This window comes from Zootoca vivipara, chromosome 15, assembly GCF_963506605.1.
Source record: "Zootoca vivipara chromosome 15, rZooViv1.1, whole genome shotgun sequence".
NCBI classification, from domain to species: domain Eukaryota; kingdom Metazoa; phylum Chordata; class Lepidosauria; order Squamata; family Lacertidae; genus Zootoca; species Zootoca vivipara.
In genome coordinates, this window is record NC_083290.1 from 13,997,896 (window position 1) to 14,018,417 (window position 20,522).

Here is a 20,522-nt window from a genome sequence, read left to right on the forward strand (position 1 = left end):
CACTGCCTCCTGCAGGAGGAACTTCCATACTCCTTATTTTAATCTTCCAACATTCAGCTTCACTGGATGTCCACAAGGTCTATTAAAGAAATACAGGTACCCATAAATTCAGTTGTGGCCAAACTTGGCCCTCCAGCTGTTTTTGGGCTACAACTCCCATCATTCCTAGCTAACAGGACCAGTGGCCAGGGATGATGGGAATTGTACAGTACTTCAAAACTGGACTCCTGCAATGTGCTGTATTGGTGCTTCCCTTGCACTTGATCCGGAAGCTGCAGAATGCTGCAGCATGATTGCTGACAGGAGTGAGACCCTGTTACCATAGAACACCTTTGCTCAGGGATGTGCACTGGCTGCCAGTTTGCTAGTGGGCCAGGTTCAAGGTGTTACTACTAGTAACAACTGAAAGCCCGGAACAACTTGGGAGTAGCATACCTGTGAGATCACCTTACCCCCATATACGCCCACTCGACTGCTTCCATCTGCGGAACTGGCATTGTTACGGGTGCCACAAAATACCTGTTACGCATTTGTAAGCAGTCAATCTTTTAGGTTGGTGTCACTTACACTTTGGAACTCACTGCCTCTTGACATCAGCCAGGTGACTTCATTGTACTCTCTTTGGTGCCTGCTAAATGCATTTTTGTTTAGACAAGCCTACCCAGATACGTTGGCATGTGTTTTAATGTGGTTTTTGCCTATCACTGATTCTGTTTTTAAAAACTGCTTCTACCAATGATTTCTTGCTTTATTCTTTTTTGTAGACTGCTTTTAAGTTTTTTCCCCCTCTTTTTTTTTAAACAATCGAGCCATATATAAACATTATGAAACACGAATAACAACAAAATCCAGTAATAAAAGTACAGCTTCCCCGTTCTTAAAATACACAGCAAAACACTGAAACATCCATAATTAAAATATATAATAAGAAAGTCCATTACAACAACATCCATTTGTACCATTTGATATCATAGACACTAAGCAGGATCAACTTCAAACAAATGCACAATGGACAATACATGGCACTTGTAACACCACAAAGCTCTGCATGTATGTTCTTTGAGTGAAAAAACCACCCACAACTGGTCCCGTTTAATGAACTCCCCCCTCCCAAAGCTGTGCCTCCCCACCACTAAACCTAAGGCAAAACCAGGCACAAGCCCAGCCTACCTGCTTGTCAATTTGCAGTCGCTGTAATCCGAGGAGAGCGAGGCGCTCCGGGAACTGCAGCTGCTGCGCCTGTGGGACCTCCGAGTGGACGACTCGCTGTGTGACCTGGGAGAGGATGGGGAGAAGCGGAAGGGTGAAACAGAACCCTGCGCTCCACCAGCCTGGCTGTCAAGAGCGAGCCAGAAGTAAATCACACCTTGCAAGTTGGAGTTAACTCTTTGTTAGCGAAAACACGATCTGCACAGACTTGGATGAGCACAGCAGCTTATCCCTGGTAGGTCTTGCCTCATGGATCAGTTACTGAGACTGAAGGTCCTCGCCTCCCTGTAACTGCCTAAGTGCTCTCCTCTCCAGAGTTTTCCCCCAAGCAATCAGAGACTGCACCTACACACAGCTAATCTCTCCTCTGCCCTTTTCATGCCTCTAATGGTTCTAGAAGACAAGGTGGGAGGGGAGCTTGTCGTGGCAGGAAGGGGAGACACACATGACTCTGCACCAGCCTGACTCCTCTCTGCCTGTTGGCCTCCCTCCTCTCCTGCTTCAACCTCTGCCTCTGATTCTGGACTTCTCTCTGCCACAGACTCTCCCAGCTCACTAAGCCCTGTTAACCCTTCAGATTCCGATACCTCCTTCCAGTCCTCTCCCTCTTCTCCCTCCCACCCCATTGTCCCACCACCACTCCCCTGGTTCTCAGCCTTCTTCCCCTGGGGGTTCCCCACCTGGTTCCCCCTACTATTCTTCTGTGTCCAACTAGTCCATGACTGTGGCTCAGGAGGAGTTCTGGGACTACCCCCATCATGACCTAGATCCTGATTTACAGCCAGGACTCTGGCACAGAGGAAAGACCAGCTGGTGCAATCTACAGAGGGGCTGAATTCGGATCCAGGCCTGGATGCTGAGCCTGGGTTCAGGAGTCTGATGGGACCTTGAGTCACCAGTCCTGAAAGCATTGCACTGGCTTCTGGTGAGCTACCGGGCCAAATTCAAGGTGTTAGTCCCAGAATCATAGTGTTGTAAGGGACTGCCAATGATCATCTAGTCCAACCCTCTGCAATTCAGGAATCACAACGAAAGAATCCCCGACAGGTGGTCATTCAACCTCTGTTGGAAACCCTCCAGCAAGTGAGTGTCTACCACCTTCCAAAGGAGGCTGTTCTGCTGTCAAACAGTTCTTACCATTGGAAAGCTCTTCCTAATGTTTATTCAGAATTTCCTTTCTTGTAATCTGAATCCATTGGTTCGGGTCCTGCTCTTTCAAGATGGCTAATTCCCATTTTATTTGCTTCCGGGGAGGGGGGGGGGATTCCGCTTGCAAGTAACATGGGAATAAGCATTCAACTTGTGCTAATTTCTGTGCCATTTGCTTCTGCGGGTGGGGCGGAATCAATTCTGGTCCTCACCTTTTTCTATCTTTGTTCTTCTCTTTCCTTTTGCTCTTGAGACTTCTGGACCTATGAGACAGCAGAAAACTGAACGTACACGAAAAGAGAGAGAGAAGGAGGAGGAGGAGGAGGAGGAAGAGGAGGAGGAGGAGGAGGAGGAGGAGGAGGAGGAGGAGGAGGAGGAGGAGGAGAGAAACCAGCATCAGCAGCCAGTTTTTCCTTCTAGAATATTTCATGGAACAGCTTCCCCTGGTGACAACCTGACTCAGGTTGCCAAGTGCCAAACCTTCGACCTGCTTATCAGCCCCTCCATGGACTCTTAGGGGGAGGGTCTGAAATCAGAGGGGCAGGCTATTTTCTGACCATCGCGCCTCACCATGGCCCACCTCTTTTATCTACACCTTCAAATCAGCTTCCTGTGCTGAAATGAACAGGGAGGCTGTTGCAGACGAGGGGAGCTCTGTGTGCCTGCACTGAATGCTCTTGCAGTTCCATTGTTCTCACCAAGTGATTATAATGTTGGTGCATTTTACGCCTTATTATATACATTCTGGCCACCACACCCTGCCCAGCTTGCAGAGAACAGCTCCAGAGACCGTACTTCATGTAAGAACATAAGGTGAGCCCTGCTGGATCAGACCGAGAGCTGACCCAACTAATCTTTGCCATGGCCGGCTCTACCATTAGACAAAATGAGGTAGCCGCCTCCAATGGCAGATTCTGGGTGACGTGTTTCACAGAGCTGGCAACCAGTTGCCTCTGGGAATCGCACAAGCAGGGCAGGAGCGCAGTCATTTCTCCTGCTGTTGTTCTGGTATTCAGAGGCATGTTTTCCGTGATTAGTAGTCATTGATAACCTTTCCTTCCATACATCAGTTCGACTCAACTTTTAAGTGCCTTTGAAGTTAGGGGCCATCATGACATCTTTCCACGGCAGATTCCACAGGTGACCCCTGCACCCATCTGGATGTCCAAGGCTGGACTTCCTTGGTGGTGGCCCCATCATTATGGAGCGAACTCCTCCAGGAGTTCCTGGCAGGTGAATTCTTGGTGACGCCCACCCCGGAAAGTCAAATGACCTTCCTTGTTCCCTGCAAGCCTTTGAACCCAGATCCTTTGGCCTTTTCGTGCCTGGCTACGGTGGCCTTTATGGAGCTACTTTCATGGCCCTGCACCAATTTGGTTTCTTCTGTGCTTGGCCGGGAGAAGAAGAAGAAGAGTTTGGATTTGATATCCCGCTTTATCACTACCCTAAGGAGTCTCAAAGCGGCTAACATTCTCCTTTCCCTTCCTCCCCCACAACAAACACTCTGTGAGGTGAGTGAGGCTGAGAGACTTCAGAGAAGTGTGACTAGCCCAAGGTCACCCAGCAGCTGCATGTGGAGGAGCGGGGACGCGAACCCGGTTCACCAGATTACAAGTCTACCGCTCTTAACCACTACACCACACAAGGAAGAGACCTTGAGCCCGTCAAGGGGGTAAGTGGTGATTTTGTTCTAGAAAGAGGATCAAATGTGGTCTTTGGCCACTAGAGGGCAGTGCATAGTTTGCCTTGCCGGTCACGGCTGAGGTGGGGGAAGCAATTCCTGAGGTGAGGAATGTGGATGTGGGATTAGGGGAGACAAGGTATGTGGTAGGGGGAGGAATCTACACCATTAACCCTCACCTGTGCCTCCTCTTCTTACGAGAGCCAGACGCAGACCTGATGGGCAACCGGCGAGAACAGAAACAAAGAGAGGAAAGGAGAGACACTGGTTGAGATGGTTCAGGAGAAGGGGGGGGGGAGCGCATAGCCAAACATCTCTTTCCTTGTATAAGAGCCACACCAAAGATGCAGCACCCAAATTACCCTATTCCTGAATTTTAAATTGCTGTAACCAGCCCCGAGACCTCCTGATGGTGAGCAATAAATTTAATAATAATAAATAAATTGCCCATCCAGACCATCTCAGTCCAGACAACAGAAATATTGACCATGGCCCTTACTGACGGAACCTGCAGCAACTTGTCTCTATGCAACACAGCCATGTTGCCCTATCACTGGACTACAATTCACAGCATCCTGCCGGAGCTGATGAAAATTGAAGGCTGCGATAATCTATAGCCTCTGTTAGTTCTCTGCAGCGCATTGGTCCATTCAGCCCAGTTCTAACCTGTTGTGACTGGCAGTGGCACACCTCGATTTCATGAAAAAAAAAGTCTCTTCCAATCCAGGGGCCTCCATTTAACTGGAAATGCTGGGGGGGGGGTCAGACCTGGGACCTTTTGCTTAAAAAAAGTATGTACTCTCCTGTCAACAGGAGATTGTCTGGTGGAAGAGACAGATAACAACAAAGGAAGCTGTGTTAGACTATTGAACCACTTAGCTCAGTAGTGTCTACACCAACTGGCAGTGGCTCCCCAGGGCCCTAGCCAGGGGTGCTGGGGATCGAATACAGTGGTACCTCGACATCCGAATGACTCGACTTCCAAAGGTTTCGACTTCCGAAGTCGACAAACCCAGAAGTCTTGTCGCTGTGCGTGCGTTCTGCGCCTGTGCAGAAGCGGCGTGCGTGATCCGCGCCTGTGCAGAAGCGCAAAATTGTGCTTCACGCATGTGCAGAATGGGGGCTTCAACAACCGAAGACTTCGACTTACGAAGAGCGCCGCGGAACGGATCGTCTTCGTAAGTCGAGGTACCACTGTATAATAAAAATGGAAGGGTGTTGTCATGCTGCAATTTGCTTGGCTGTCAACAGGTGGCGCTGCTGACTGGTGATGACAGCATGCTGACTAGTGATGGATGGGCAGCCCAGATAAGCCATGTAGGGACAGACAGGACAGGCTGCATCAGTCCCCCAACTGCTCTGCCTCCTCTACCTACCAGCCTGGGGCAATTGCCTCCAGGGTCCGGATCTCTAGGCCAGCTGGCAGTGCTACTGGCCAGCTTCGGAACTGGCTGCGTGCCCAGAAGTACCCATACAAGTTCCCAAAATCATGTCACAGTCCAGAGTGACCAGAAAATGGAACCCAGGTTCTGGCTCTGTTAGTGAAGCATTTGAGATGCAAAGAGATGCTGCCAGAATTCTCAGTGCTTTTCCTCCATCCCTCCCCAGAGATGCCACTGGGGATTGAATGGGGCACCTTCTGCATGAAAAGCTCTGCCACTGAGCTATGGACCTTCCCACTGATAGGGGGAGACGAAAAGGGGGAGCCCTGAGTCCTTTACCTGTCTCTCCGATGTTTTTTCCCTGTCTTTTTCTTCTTCTCCTTCCGGACCGGGGAAGAGCTATCCCCGCTGAAAAGCAAAAAAGGACTAAGTCAGTTTGTCAGGAGGAAATGGAGCTGATCAGCAAGAGGGAATGTCATAAGAAAAGCCTGCTGGATCAAGACAATGGCCCATCTAGTCCAGCTTCCTGTTTTCACAGAGACCAACTAGATACTTTATATGGGAAATCTGCAAGCAGAACCTGACCACAAGACCCCTCTACCCTCCTGTGGTTTCTAGCAAATGGGAGGCAGAAGCTGGGCTGCCTTCAACTGTAGAGGCAGAGCCCTCCCCTCTACAGGGCAGTCTCGAGCAGGTCGTGAGCCCTGGCGCTGAGGGGCGGAGATCGCTCCGGCGCAAGCATGGCTTCCGCACGGCTTTGCCACGCAGCGCCCTGCCTACCGGCCCAGCGCCCTGGTGCCCCGCGCCACCGGGACTCTACCTAGAGCCGGCCCTGCCCCTCTACAAATTTGTCCAATTCTTTTTAAAAGCCATCCCAAGGGTTAAAGGCACCCAGACAAATTAGCCCCCCTTACTTTATGGGACTGCTTTTTAGGTGGCTGGGGAAACCGTGTGGGGGGAAACCGTGAAAACCAAACACCTTGGATGGGTTTCTATAAATATATGGGGAATTATAGATCATGTGGATGATGCAAATTCTGTTGGCACTCACCTACGTTCAGATCCAGGTTTCCTTTTTTTGCTGAGATTGCAAGACAGGAGACAGACAAAGGAGAGGTTAAGGAGTGTCTTCTCTGAAAAGAGCGGAGGGTTTGGAGTACAGGGTAGACTTCTGAAATCAGGACTGGGCCGGACAGGTGTCTAACCTGCCATATTTTTTAAAACCAGTAAGTAAATTACACAGGACACATCTATCAGGACTGTGTGTGTGGTTTTTGTGACCCTGCACAAACACAGAAAACGTTCAATTCGACACCCAAAGAATCTCAGCTTTCTCGAGCAAGTTGCTAGTCCCTGTGGAGGTGAAAGCAGGCATCAGAACCTGCGGGGTTCAGAAGCATTGCCAGGGATTTGGGGTTGGAGAACTCTAGTTCCATCTGTCAAATTTGTACCCCCCCCTAATGTTTTTGCTCCAAGGAGTTTAGGGCTTTCCAGTTTTTCCACACTACAACCCTGTGAGGTAGGTCAGACCAAGAGAGAACAACATTCCTCAGGCTTATACAATTTTGCAAGGGTGGTGGAGGGGTGTTTCACGAACCTTTTAATGTTTCATGTGTGTTGCTTTAATTTAGCCCTACTTAGGTGGCATTAAGCATAAGACCTACCCCAGCAGGGAGTTGGGGCGATGCTAGGTAGTAGCTTACTTAATTCACACTTCCAGGAACAATATGCAAACAAAACACAGACACGCTTCAAAATTCACACCTCTCCCAATTTTGCAATGCACGTCTCCAACCTGACAAAATGTATTCACTTGGGTAACGTGTGTATAAAATGCATATACTGGCATTTTCACACCACCATATAATCGTGCTTTGTTCCCTTAAGACCACGCTTTTGCTATGAGGACATCTTCCCAATAATTCTTAATGCAATCTATAACATTTCATTTATGCAGCTGGCAATTTAATGATTTCAATTTGATGCCCCCCCTCCCCTGCCCCACTTGTCGAGACATTTCGGGGGGGGGGGTTGGTGGGTTGGCAAATGCTATTTTTATTTACTTAATGGGGGTATAATAATAGAATCAGAGAACTGCAGAGCTGGAAGGTGCCATGAGGGTCATCTAGTTCAACCCCCTAAAATGCAGGAATACTTTTGCCCAATGTGGGGCTCAAACCCATGACCCTGCGATTAAGAGTCTAATGCTCTACCGACTGAGCTATCCTGGGTAGTGTTGCTATTATTAATACCAGGAGTTCCTGGAGGATATATATGATCAGGATCCATCTCAAGCTGAGTTCAGGTGTGGTTTGGGGACCCTAATAGGCACCCTAATTGATGACCTCTGACTAGAGTGGGATAAGGGGAGTGGGACTGTTTCTGCTTCTGGATCTCAGCAGCTTTGGATACCATTGGCCATGGTGCTCTCCCCATCCTTTGGCTGAAAGCAGAGGCAAGGGGAAGACCTGTGGCCCTCCAGGACCCATTGCCGGACTACAATTCCCATCATCCCTGACCACTGACAGAGGCAGATGGGAGGGGAAACCAAATGCACCTGAAGGAGGGCTGCCACATTCCCCATCCCTGCATCAAATAAGCAGCCGCTGCTGAATTGCTAACGTTTCCTATCGTACTGCGTTATAATTATAGTGATTGCCTGTAAATTATCGACTCGCGGAACCATTTGGGAGCACAATGTATTTGCAGGAAATGCAGCCTTCGAGGATACTGACAGTGACTTTATTGTATTGTTGCAAAGTACTGTTCTTACAGCATGGTCATCACAAGAGGGGCTTGTTCTGCACAGCAGTGCAGCACTGGAATGTAAGGCATCTCCCAGACCCTCCAAGTGTCCCTATTTTCCAGGACAGTCCCAGATTTACAGAAGCTGTCCTGGCTTCTGATTTGATCCCAGAATGTCCCGCTTTTCCTTAGGATGTCCCTATTTTTACTGGAGAAATGTTGGGGATATGGAGTTATGTGACACTCCCCCCCTAAGGCATGGAGATAAGAGACAACCTTTAGAAGCCATCTGAAGGCAGCCCTGTAGAGGGAAGGTTTTTTTAACTGTTTTATTATGTTTTTATATACAGTGGTACCTCGGGTTAAGAACTTAATTCATTCTGGAGGTCTGTTCTTAACCTGAAACTGTTCTTAACCTGAGGTACCACTTTAGCTAATGGGGCCTCCTGCTGCCGCTGCTCCGCCACAGTACGATTTCCGTTCTGATCCTGAAGCAAAGTTCTTAACCCGAGGTACTATTTCTGGGTTAGCGGAGTCTGTAACCTGAAGCGTTTGTAACCCGAGGTACCACTGTATGTTGGAAGCTGCCTCAAGTGGCTATGGCAACCCAGTCAGGTGGGCAGGGTATAACTAATAACATCATCATCATCATCATCATCATCATCATCATCATCATCATTATTGAATAGGGCATCCGTGTTCTCATTGGAGAAATGTTGGAGGCTATGATCTCCCCCCAGCCTGCCATTAGCAAGCCTGCCAAAATGGTTTTCTTTCACTTTAGCTATCCCAAGCCTCATGCCAAAGACCCCCAAATACCCCTGTGACATCACTTCCTGTGCCCAGTTACCCAGGCAACCTTCCGAATATCTTGTCCCCTGGGTTAAGGCTTCAAAGGATTTTTGATTTTTGATTGAGCCCCCATAGGGTGGTCCTCTGGGATGAACCCTCTCAGCCCTATGGGGAATTTTCAAAGGAGCCAAGATTTACCACATGCCCCCTCCCTTGTCTGGCATCCCAAACCGAGCAGGACCTGTACATCAGTGTTTTTCAACCACTGTTCCGCGGCACACTAGTGTGCCGCGAGATGTTGCCTGGTGTGCCGTGGGAGAATTACTTTATATATAGTCAATATAGGCACAGAGTTAATTTTTTTAACATTTTCTAATGGTGGTGTGCCTCGTGATTTTTTTCATGAAACAAGTGTGCCTTTGCCCAAAAAAGGTTGAAAAACACTGCTGTACATCATCATCTGGTTCAAGGGAGGAGACAGCTCCCTTCTCCCCTGTCCCTCCCTACCCCCTTCTGCTACTTTCCTCATTAGTTTCATTTCCCCCTGGCCTGGTTTAAGAAAGCCACACTCATTAAAATGTTAGCTGAGCTCTGAGGAAGAAATCATTAGCGGAGGGATCTGAAATCAGGATGGTGGGGGGTGGGGGGAGAACTGGAGGCGAAGAATGGCTGAGACCCCCCACCTCCCCTTTCTACATCCAGAATAGATGTGTTTCACAGTCAGGCTTGGAATACTGGCACAGCGAATAATCGAGAAGTGTCTCTGTGCCGGGGGACGCAGAGCCGGTCTCTGTGTTAGGCAGAAGAAACTGGCAACAACAACCACAGGGAAGCTGGGCTGAGCCCAGAGTTCAATGGGTCATGTTGCAGGCAGGATTGGGGGCTGCCTCTGTGACTGCACAAAGGCCTGTGTTATGTACTGAGCTGAATCATAGAACAATAGGATCCAGAATCAGCAGTCTGATTGGTCCGCAGGAGCCACCCAATCCAACTCCAGGTGGAAGTGAATCCGCAACCTGATTGGCCTGCAGGAGCAACCAATCAGGCGGCTGGCAGAAGTCAATCCACAAACTGATTGGCCCACAGGTGTAGCCCTGAAGTAGCCAATCACACAAAGCCCATTGTGTAAATAATGTATATAAGCAGATGGTTTGGGGAAAAGGGCATTCTTCTTCTCTTCTTCTCGTTGATGACTACGAGCTGAATAAAGAGCATGAAATTCACTCTCGACTCCAAGTATATTTCAGCCTGGGAGAAATCTAAAACATGGAATCATAAGAGTTGGAAGGGCCCCTTGAGGGCAATCCAGTCCAACTCCCTGCAATGCAGGAAATATGTAGGGGTCGAACCTGCAACCTTGCCATTATCAACACCACGCTCTAACCAACTGAAATAGCATTCCCGGTGTGATACAATAGGCGTGCCCACTATCTGCACTTAACAGAAACGGATTACGCTATTTTGGTTCCGGCAGGCTTTCCCAGCTGGATAAAATGGTCTTTACCAGGGGTTCCCAAACTAAGGCCCGGGGGCCGGATGCGGCCCAATCGCCTTCTCAATCCGGCCCACAGTCGGTCTGGGAATCAGCATGTTTTTACATGAGCGGAATGTGTCCTTTTATTTAAAATGCATTTCTGGGTTATTTGTGGCGCATAGGAATTAGTTCATTTTTTCTTCTTCAAGATATAGTCCGCCGTCCACCCCACCCCCCAAGGTCTGAGGGACAGTGGACCGGCCCCCTGCTGAAAAAGTTTGCTGACCCCGGGTCTTTACCATGAGTGCCCACTTGTTTGGGTTTCAGTCCTGTTTCAAATGTGCCTGTTTTTAACTTTGGGGTTATTTATTTATTTTTGCAGATTGCGGTTTAGAAGGCTATGAATAAATTCATTGCGGTAACAGCAGAGACACCTGGAGGGTCAAAGGTTCCCACATCTTTGGTTTAGGACTTGCTCAAAGCCCAGCATTCTGGCTGGATTGAAGAGTCCCTGGGTCGGGTCTTATCCACTTTTTTGCCCTTCCAACCCAACATCAGCGCCACTGGGGGGTGACTCACCGGCTCCGGCGATGACCCGATTTCTTTTTCTTTTTCTTCTTGGGTGGAGGAGAGGTGGAGCTGCTGGATCGTCTCTTCAGCCTGTGGAGGAGGAGGAGGAGGATTTTAGGATAGGCACTTGCTGGTTTACAGGGCGTCGCCAACACAATATACACTCCATAAGTTAATAAGACTCCAACTCCCATCAGCCTCCAGGTGACATTGCTAAGAGCCAGGGATGGTGGGCGTTGTAGTCCATCCACCTCTGAAGGACACCACGTTGATGAACCCTGCTGTAAGCCAGTTCAGTGATTCCCAAACATTTTGGGGGCACAGCCCCCCTGGTCCCATAAATTCACCCTCAGTTTTCCCTACCCTGTTAAAAACATCCTTCAGAATAGCAGTTTGCTGCCGAGCGGCTGGGGCATCCCAGTCAGATGGGTGACATATTAACAAAAACAGCAGCAGCAACAATTTTAGAACAGTAGCATTTATTTAAAATCCACTCAAAACCTTCTGTCTAGTTAATTCAACAAAACTGATGAAGCTGATTCAGTGGCACCAGGCATTGCATGGGGGAAAAAACACTGACAAAGACACAAGGGCAAAGGACATTTATAGCATGAGCTATTTATGTATAACTCCTTAGCAGGCATGAACAAACCTTCGCTTACCGCAGACCTATGGTAGCTAATTTATAAGAAAAATCAATGGCTATTTCCCATAACTGGCTATCTTGTGACAAGAACCGTAAATACAAACAAACGTGGCAAATTAAATAGCTTTGTAAGTGATCCAGAGCAATAAAACTTTAAATACGAAGCGAGGAAGGTGTTTCGCTCTAGGTGCTAAACTGGTCAATGGTAAATAAGCGATCAACGGGTTCGGGGAAGCCCACCTACAGTGCTCCACTACCGCCCCCTCACCTCTTAGCACCCCCCTGCCACGCCCTGGCCTCTGTGTCCTCCTGCCTCCTGCTTGCCTCTTAGAACCCCCCCCCCCCAAGTAAAGCCACATCAGCTAGGGGGCAGTACTGCCCACTTTGAGAACCACTGCCCGAGGGTTTGTTTCTCACCATCAGAGGATGAAGAAGTGCCCCAAACCTTTTCACAGAGACCCTTTTTGTAACCTGTGTTCGCCACAAGAGACTCACCTGTATTCACGGTGACTGCTGTCGTCTTGGTAGCAGTCGGTCGTGCAGTCGCACTGCAAAGGGCATCCCTTCCCGTACTCTGGGTACTGCATCATGTACTCTTTGCCATCCACCGCGTGATGGTTCTCGATCACTCTGCACCAAAGACAAAAGGAGGAGGAGACGTTGCAGAAGCGGCGTGTATGGATCCGGGCTCTGCAAGGATTCGGGCCTGGAATAGGCCTGAGCAGTGGCGTAGCAAGCTCAGGTGGTACCCAGTGAGGAAAATTTCTTGTCCCGCCCCCACACACATTGAAATCTAGTTGGATTCCCAAGAGACTGCAATCTACTCACAGTATAAAAAGACTGGCTGTGATCTACCCATTCACATTGCCAGGGGTTGTTGAGCTTTTCTTAAGGAAGGATTGACCAAAGTTGTTGAGCTTTTTGGGGGGCGCAGGGTTGGCCAAAGTTGTTGAGCTTTCTTTGAGGTCGCAGGGTTTGGGTCCTGAGTTGATAGAGCTTCTGCTTCTCTCCTTCCCTCCACTTGTTTGTTTGCTCGCCTGCCTCCTTCCCATTCTCTCCCTGCCTCCTCCAGCAGCCTGGGAGCACGGGGTTGTCAAAACGAAGCACTGAAAAGCGGCGCAACTACCCCCCTTCCCCCAACGGATCGTGGTAGGTGAGAGTCATGGGTGGCCGGCGGGAACGAATGTCACCCCCCCTCGGTGATGACACCCAGGGCGGACCACCCCCACTGCCCCCACCTTGCTTCGCCCCTGGGCCTGAGCCGGCTTCTGTCTTAAGGACACCTCTCTTGATGGGCTCAAGCACACTTCCACTTGCCCTGTGTCTAGAAAGCGTGGATCTGAGCGGTTTTCCCCTTGTCCCGCTCCCTTCCCAGGAAAAAACCTCTCTTTAGCTTTAAATCAGAACAAACAGCGATCTGTGGGAAATTGCTGTTTTCTCCGATTGAGTGCTAGAGAGCGGGTGTTCTTCAATGCAATTGCCTTGTCTTAATAAACAGAGTGTTGAACAGACCTTTCCCCCAATCACACTGCGAGGGCTTGGTTTCTATTTCACAATGTGCAAATCCACACTCTCTCAAACCTTTTCTTATGTGAGGAACTCAGGGGACTCTAGCAAGCATGATGACATCACTTCCCCTTGCAGCTTATGAGTTTGGAGTGTGGGAGAACAACACAAAGCCAAGTCAGAGTGAGGGCAATGCATTTTGTCCCTGCTCTGAATGGGTATACATTTACCCTGCTGCCATTTATAAAGGGTTCCCCCCCCCTTTGAGCCCTAAGTATATGAGGAGACCCAACATGCGCTATTCACAGCCAGCTAATCTGCACTCCAGTTACCACTGGCAAAAGCCATGAATAGGTTTTTCCCGTGACAACCATGCTTCCTTCCCTGGCTTCTCCAGCCCACTGATGTCTCTGTTGTATTTTCTGAGCCAAAACATCCTGGGGTTCATTTCCCTCAAAGCAGCCAATTATTCACTCGGTTTGTAATTGGGTTAAGCTCCCTTAGCGACAGAGATTAATGCTTCCCGGGTTGTGTCTGCAGGCTGCTGTGGCCTCCCCATATAATTTCCCCCTTTCAGCTTTTTCCCTGGGGATGCCAGGCAAAAGAGGAGTGAGTCAGTTTCTCAAAACCATTTTCCAGCCTTGATATTTATAAGCGCTTACGATTTTGCAAACACAGACGCACAAAGGCAGAGCATGAGACTCCCATGTTTTTCCACGATATGGTTTTGTTGGGGCTGCTACAAACCGATCTATTATTGAGTGAGTTCCCTAATCCAATCCAGAAATGATATGGAAAGGCCCTGCTGGATCAGGCCAATGGCTCATCTAGTCCAAGCATCCTGTTCTGACAACGGCCAACCAGATGACTACAGGGAACATTATTATTATTATTATTATTTATTATTATTATTTATACCCCGCCCATCTGGCTGGGTTTCCCCCGCCACTCTGGGCGGCTTCCAGCAAATACCAAAATACATTAAAATATCACAGATTAAAAACTTCCCTAAACAGGGCTGCCTTTAGGTGTTTTCTAAATGTCAGGTAGTTGTTTATCTCCTTGACCTTTGATGGGAGGGCGTTCCACAGGGCGGGTGCCACTACCGAGAAGGCCCTCTGCCTGGTTCCCTGTAGCTTTGCTTCTCGCAGTGAGGGAACGACCAGAAGGCCCTTGGCACTGGACCTCAGTATCCGGGCAGAACAATGGGGGTGGAGACGCTCCTTCAGGAACATTACTGCCTCCAACTGTGGAGACAGAGCAGAACCATCATGCCTAGTAGACACTGATACCGTAGCTGTCTCCTCCATGAACTTATCCAATTCTCTTTTAATGCCATCCAAGTTGGTGACCGTCACTGCCTCTAAGGGAAGCGAATTCCACGGATCAACTATGTACTGTTGTCTTCAGACAGTCATTCAACGTTCAGCTTCCTGGGATGTCCGTGAGAAATAGTGTTTTCAGAGAGGGAGAAAAACGTTTCCTCTATCCACGCATAATTTTGTAATACTAATATTTATTTATATGCCACCCATCTGACTGGGTTGCCCAGTTTTTGGGCACCGCGCAAGAGCTCACCCCAAAAGCACATTTTGGGGGTGAGAGCAAGGTGTGGGTCACATGAGTCTCCCAGGAGCACAACCTGGAAAGTGCGTGCGTAGCCCAGTTTTGCATCGGAAAAAGTTGGAAGGTATGATTGAAAGTGATACGATGATACCCTGGACCGCACAAGCTGCTCTACCTTTTGCCTGCATTTCTCAGCTCGGAGTCCCAAGTTCCACGTACGCCCCAGTTCCCCCACCCAAACGAGGCCTTCCTGTGCAATGAATCAGCAAGCTCTATTCCTGTCCTCTTCAGTGACCTGGTTTTTTCCTGCCCCCTCCCCCAGTGCTGGCTAATGGATTATAATATGCGCTTTGCTGGCATGGCAGCTAAGTCACTATCAAACCTGGGAAAGCTCAGAAGCGTTAATGATGGAGAGGGCCTCTCAAGTGGGGGCAGGGAGGCCAAGCCGTGGTCCGTGGTGGCAATCAGTCCATCCGGAAGGGAACCAACCAGCTTGTTGTGTTTGAGGGCAGGGGAAAAGCAGTCTGCAAGGACAGTGAAAATGAGCTGCTGGGTTGCCTGACCTGGAAGCTTTCAAACCCGACTTTCTCCCTGGCATGCTAGTTTTCTACATGAAAGGAGATTTTTTGTGTGGGGGTAGGAATCCTTTGCCCTGACACGTTAGTTTTCTAGATGCAAGGAGTTCAGGGAAAACTAGGCTCTGGTGGCTCAGGCACACCGGAAGCCAGGAGGGAGATATTAAAACAAGCAGAGTTTGCAGCACCTATACAGATATATATCAATAGGTGTATTCACACGGGCTAGGCAAGTGATTGGTATGAGCAAGCAATCCCTTCCTACTCACATTTGCCGCCCATGTTGGTCCTCGCGGGTGAGCACACCCTCCTTTTCCATCAGCATTTGCCGGAAGGTCCCCACTTTCTGACGGATCTCCTCTTCGGAATACCTGCCGTAGCAGACAAAGCAAAGAACGTGGGGGACAGAGTTAGTCAGGAATACTCATGGTTTCATCCCCCCACAATTGCCCATTATTCAGCTATGATTCCTGCCTGGTAGCCAGGTGGACTAGATGACGCTTAGGGTCCCTTCTAACTCCAAGGTTCTATGATTCGATGACTCTATTATTATTATTTTAAAAAAGTGCACTTCTATCTCTCCAATTTTCTTCAAGGACCTCAAGGAGGCATACAGAGTTCTCCCCCTCTATATTTAATCTCAACAACAACCTGGTGAGGAAGGTTGGCCTGAAAGAGACAGTGAATGGCCTGCCAAGGTTACCCTGTGAGCTTCACAGTCGAGGGAGAATTTGATTTTGGCTTTTTTTGTGGCATCATCATCATCATCTCATTGCATTTCTTACCTGCCCTTCACTTCAGTGTCCCAGGACAGATAAGAACATTATAAAAATAGAGCCATCTAAGGTAACCAAAGCTTTCTGGGAAATGATCTATAATGAGTTGGAAAAAATGCTAAAGATAACTTTTGGGTTTTTTTTATAAAAAAAAACACCCAGAAGCTTTCCCTTTAGATAGAATTGGTGGAGAAGTACTGAAAGAACAGGGGAAAAAACTATTTATGTACTATGGCTGCCCGAATGATTTACGCCCAGAGATGGAAAGAAGAAGCAACTTCAATGAAGGACGATTGGCAACTAAAATGTATGGACTGCGCTGAAATGGCAAAACTTACCTGGAGAATAAGAAACCAAGAAGACAAACTTTTTAATACAGAATGGGGGAAATGTACAGACTATTTGAAGATGTGAACAACTTAAAACATTAGCAGGACTCACATAAAAATGTGCAGTAAGAATAACGTAAAGGGGATACAAAAGGAAAATTAGTAAATGCTGTTATTTGTGGACCTTAAGGTCCTCTGCGGGGCATACCAGGAGAGGCGGTCCCGTAGGTACGAGGGTCCTAAGCCGCATAGGGCTTTAAAGGCCAAAACCAGCACCTTAAATCTGATCCTGTACTCCACCGGAAGCCAGTGCAGCTGGTAAAGCACTGGATGAATGTGGTCCCGTGGCAGGGACCCCGTAAGGAGCCTCACCGTGGCATTCTGCACCCGCTGGAGTTTCTGGGTCAGCTTCAAGGGCAGCCCCGTGTAAAGCGAGTTACAATAATCAAACCTGGAGGTGACCGGCGCATGGATCACTGTGGCCAGATCAGGGCGAGAAAGGTAAGGGACCAACTGCTTAATACGGCAGAGATGGAAAAATGCCACATTTGCTGTGGCTGCAACTTGCGCCTCCATGGAAAGGGAGGCGTCGAAGGTTACACCCAAGCTCTTGACAGAAGGCGCTGGCACTAATTGAGCCCCCTCAAGAGATGGGAGTTGGCCCCCCAACCCCATGTCGTCCTGACCCAGCCAGAGGAACTCTGTCTTCGGATTTAACTTCAACCGGCTCCCAAATAGAACCTTAAACTCAATTAAAACAATTTACCATCCAAAAAACCCGGGGTGGGTCCTAAAATCTCTTTCTCTCTCAGGTAGCCAAAGCCTGGGTAAAGAGGTGCATCTTCAGCTTCGGGTGAAAACCATGCAATGAAAGTGCCAGACACACGGTAGTTGGGAGAGATTTCCGCAACTGAGGGGCCGCCACAGAGAAGGCCCTTGTCCACCTGCCACCCCCAATCTTCTGAGGGCAGTGGAACTACCAAGAGGGCACCTAAAAGTATCTGTAGGGAAGCTATTTCAGATATTTGGGGGCCTTTGGGGGGCTTTAGACACTAATGTGAGGTCCTTGAAATGGGCTTGGAAACAAACTGGCAAGTGTCCTTCCGCTGACGGGCAAAGACTCTTTTATTCTGGCACACCTTTGGGAACTGGTTGTTGTCGTGTTTTTTTTTAAAAAAAGGAAAGGGCTTTTATAATGCTCTGCTGTTTTTCCTCACATGTATTTCAATAGATTTGGGGTTTTTTTGTGTTTTTAACGCTATTTGAATTTAAGTACGATTCGGTGATTAGCTTTTGTATTTTATCTGTGTTGAAAACCAGTCATTATCAATATAATGATGATGATGATAACTGTTTAAAAATGGTTACAGGTAGGTAGCCGTGTTGGTCTGAGTCGAAGCAAAATAAAAAAATTCCTTCTGTAGCACCTTAAAGACCAACTAAGTTTTTATTTTGGTATGAGCTTTCGTGTGCATGCACACTTCGTCAGATACACTGAAACAGAATCCACCAGACGCTTATGTATATTCAGAGGGTGGGGGGTGGGGTGATGGGAATGGGTGATGGGCTGATGGGAGTGGTAAACCTATAGATGGCTGTTAACGACTGTTGATGACTGCAATTGGTCCTGGGGGGGGGGGGAAGCAAGGGCTGAGGCGCTAAAGAAAGCTTGATCATGCATAATGAGATAAAAATCCAATGTCTTTATTCATCCCAGGTGGCTCCATGGTTTTAAGCTTGGTAATGAGTTCCAATTCAGCAACTACTCTTTCCAGTCTGTTCCTGAAATTTTTCTGTAATAAAACAGCTGCTTTGAGATCTTGTATAGAATGTCCTGGGAGATTGAAGTGTTCTCCTACTGGTTTTTCAGTCTTGTGGTTCCTGATGTCAGATTTAAAAATGGGTGTTTGCTGAGCTCTGCTCACTGCATTTTGGACCAAGTCGCCTTCAAGGGCAGCCCCACAAAGAACGCGTCACAGACAAATCTTTTGGGAAGATCAACTGTGCTGCAGAAGCCCAGCCGGTCTCCGACATCTTTCATCTCCTTAGGAAGATTCATGCTTAGGCTCTCATGTAATTGAAAAAAACAAAAACAACCCAGGCATTTCAGTGGGGAAGTGGGGTAGGGAGGCAAATCTGATCAGGCACCTAGGGAGGGTTTTGTACTCATTTGCACGGTACATAGTTAAACTATGGAACTCCCTCCCACTAGAGGCAGTGATGACCACCAACTTGGATGGCTTTACAGGAGGACAAAGTCATGGAACAGAAGGCTATTGATGGCGACTAGCCTCTGCGGTTGGAGGCAGCAATGCTTCTGAATACCAGTTGCTGGAAACTACAAGAGGGAACAGGGCTCTTGTGCTCCGAGAAGAGGATGCTGGAGTGGGTGGGCCATTGGCCTGAGGCAGAAAGAGAGAGGGGGAAGTGGGGAAATATAGTCAGGGTGGGCAGGTCTCCCCCTGCCCAGGTGCTGCTTTTTATCTCTGGCGTTTGGCCTCGGTGCGAAAAGGGCCCCTTTGTTTTTCCTTCCCAATTGACTTAAGAGGCCCGGCCGAGTATTTATTGGGTGATTCAGCCTGGCTTCCACAGCTTTCATGGCCCATTAACTCTGAGTTACGGGCCAGCCAAAGGAGCTGGACGCTGCTCTCTGCTCGGAACCAGAGGCCCCCTCTCTCCGGCTGCCATGCCTCAAGAGTCAGTGGGTCGATAGCTCAATGATTTATAGCATCTGGTGAAACATCCTGGAGAGGCGGGGAGAAGAGGAGATTGGGGGGTGGGGGCGCCCAGCAGCTCGGCAGGAGCTTTGCCAACCCCCTTAAAAAGAAACAGGATTCTGGCCATGCCCATTGCTGTACTGAGCAGCCGTGCATAAGCCCAGCACCACAATCCTTCCTATATGCAGGCCAGGCTCTCTATTAGAGGAGGAGGAACTGGAGGTCAATGAAACAGCCACTGCTTTGCATGCAGAAGGTCCCAGGTTCAATTGCCAGCATTGCCAGGTATTATTCTCATTAACATTACAGTATCAGCATTATCATTTTATTCAGTGCTTTTCTCCTTGCCTCATGCCTCCTTCCCCGAGCCCAGGAAGCTTCTGCCCAGCTTAGGGAGGAGGCGAGATGCTCTGGCAGGTGTCTGAGAGCCCTCCCTTGTGTGGTAAGTACTGGCACCTTCCCCCCCCCCCGAAAAAAGCACTGATTTTATTATTATGTATAGGTATTTAGGTAAGGCAGGGGGAAGCTGCTGCCAGTCAGTGTAGACAATACTGAGCTAGGTGGACCAGTGGTGTGTCTCAGGGCTCACCCACACTTACTTTTGCCCTGTGCTTTTTTTCTAGGCGGAGGTCGAGTATTGTTTTGTTCCGGTGCTTTCCCCGGAAAAATCCATGTTTTACTGCTGCTGAATCGAAGCAAATAGGTGCCAGGACAGAAAACAAGCAAAACCCAGCAGAAAACCCAGATCTGTACCTGGAAACATGACATGAAAGGAAGAGCGGGTGAGCCCTTAGCATAAGGCAGCTTACTATCCAGTTTCACACCCCAATGGGGTGAAATCAGCACAGCTGAGGACATTGAAATCCCAAGTCCTCACATATCAGATAGACTGCTCCTGCTCGGAAGCTCTCTCGTGCAGCTATCAGTTCCGCCAGAAATGTTACGGTGCGGGTGCCAAAAGGGTTCCAGGGAGGGTAGTAAGTCAATGTAAATGTTGCACTTCTAGGAACAAACAGTAAATTGCAAGAACTCGGGCCAGGAGGAAGATGAATTTCAAGTAAGTCTTCAAAAGGTTTTATTTATGTAATGATGAATTCTTGCAATTCCTGCAGACAATTTGCCTGCAAACATACTTGGTACACTCTGACCATTAAAACATTGCTGATGAAGAGTTGTCAAAACAGGGCCTTGTCCTGGGATTTTTTCATTGGAATTTATTTCTATTTGCCTCACTATCATACTGGAATTGATTCCTATTTGAATTCATCATTACATAAATAAAACCTTTTGAAGATTTACTTGAAATTCATCTTCTTCCTGGCCCGAGTTCTTGCAATTTACTGTACTGTTTATTTCCACACTTCTAGGAATGTCTACTCCCCAGTAATCCCCACTGTGTAATATA

The 20,522-nt window shown here is 48.4% G+C and overlaps 1 protein-coding gene across 1 annotated transcript in view; it reads right to left on the minus strand.

The window, feature by feature from the left end:
• The window catches only part of SRRM3 (serine/arginine repetitive matrix 3), a 56,289-nt gene that overhangs the window by 24,113 nt on the left and 11,654 nt on the right, over positions 1 to 20,522 (minus strand). Inside the window, exons 2-9 of the mRNA XM_035139984.2 lie at positions 15,565 to 15,666; positions 12,144 to 12,278; positions 11,012 to 11,092; positions 6,473 to 6,502; positions 5,761 to 5,829; positions 4,219 to 4,254; positions 2,571 to 2,621; positions 1,171 to 1,275 (exon numbers count right to left, since the gene is read on the minus strand). Of these exons, the coding sequence (XP_034995875.2) occupies positions 1,171 to 1,275; positions 2,571 to 2,621; positions 4,219 to 4,254; positions 5,761 to 5,829; positions 6,473 to 6,502; positions 11,012 to 11,092; positions 12,144 to 12,278; positions 15,565 to 15,666 (609 nt within the window). The remainder of the gene's footprint in view (positions 1 to 1,170; positions 1,276 to 2,570; positions 2,622 to 4,218; positions 4,255 to 5,760; positions 5,830 to 6,472; positions 6,503 to 11,011; positions 11,093 to 12,143; positions 12,279 to 15,564; positions 15,667 to 20,522) is intronic.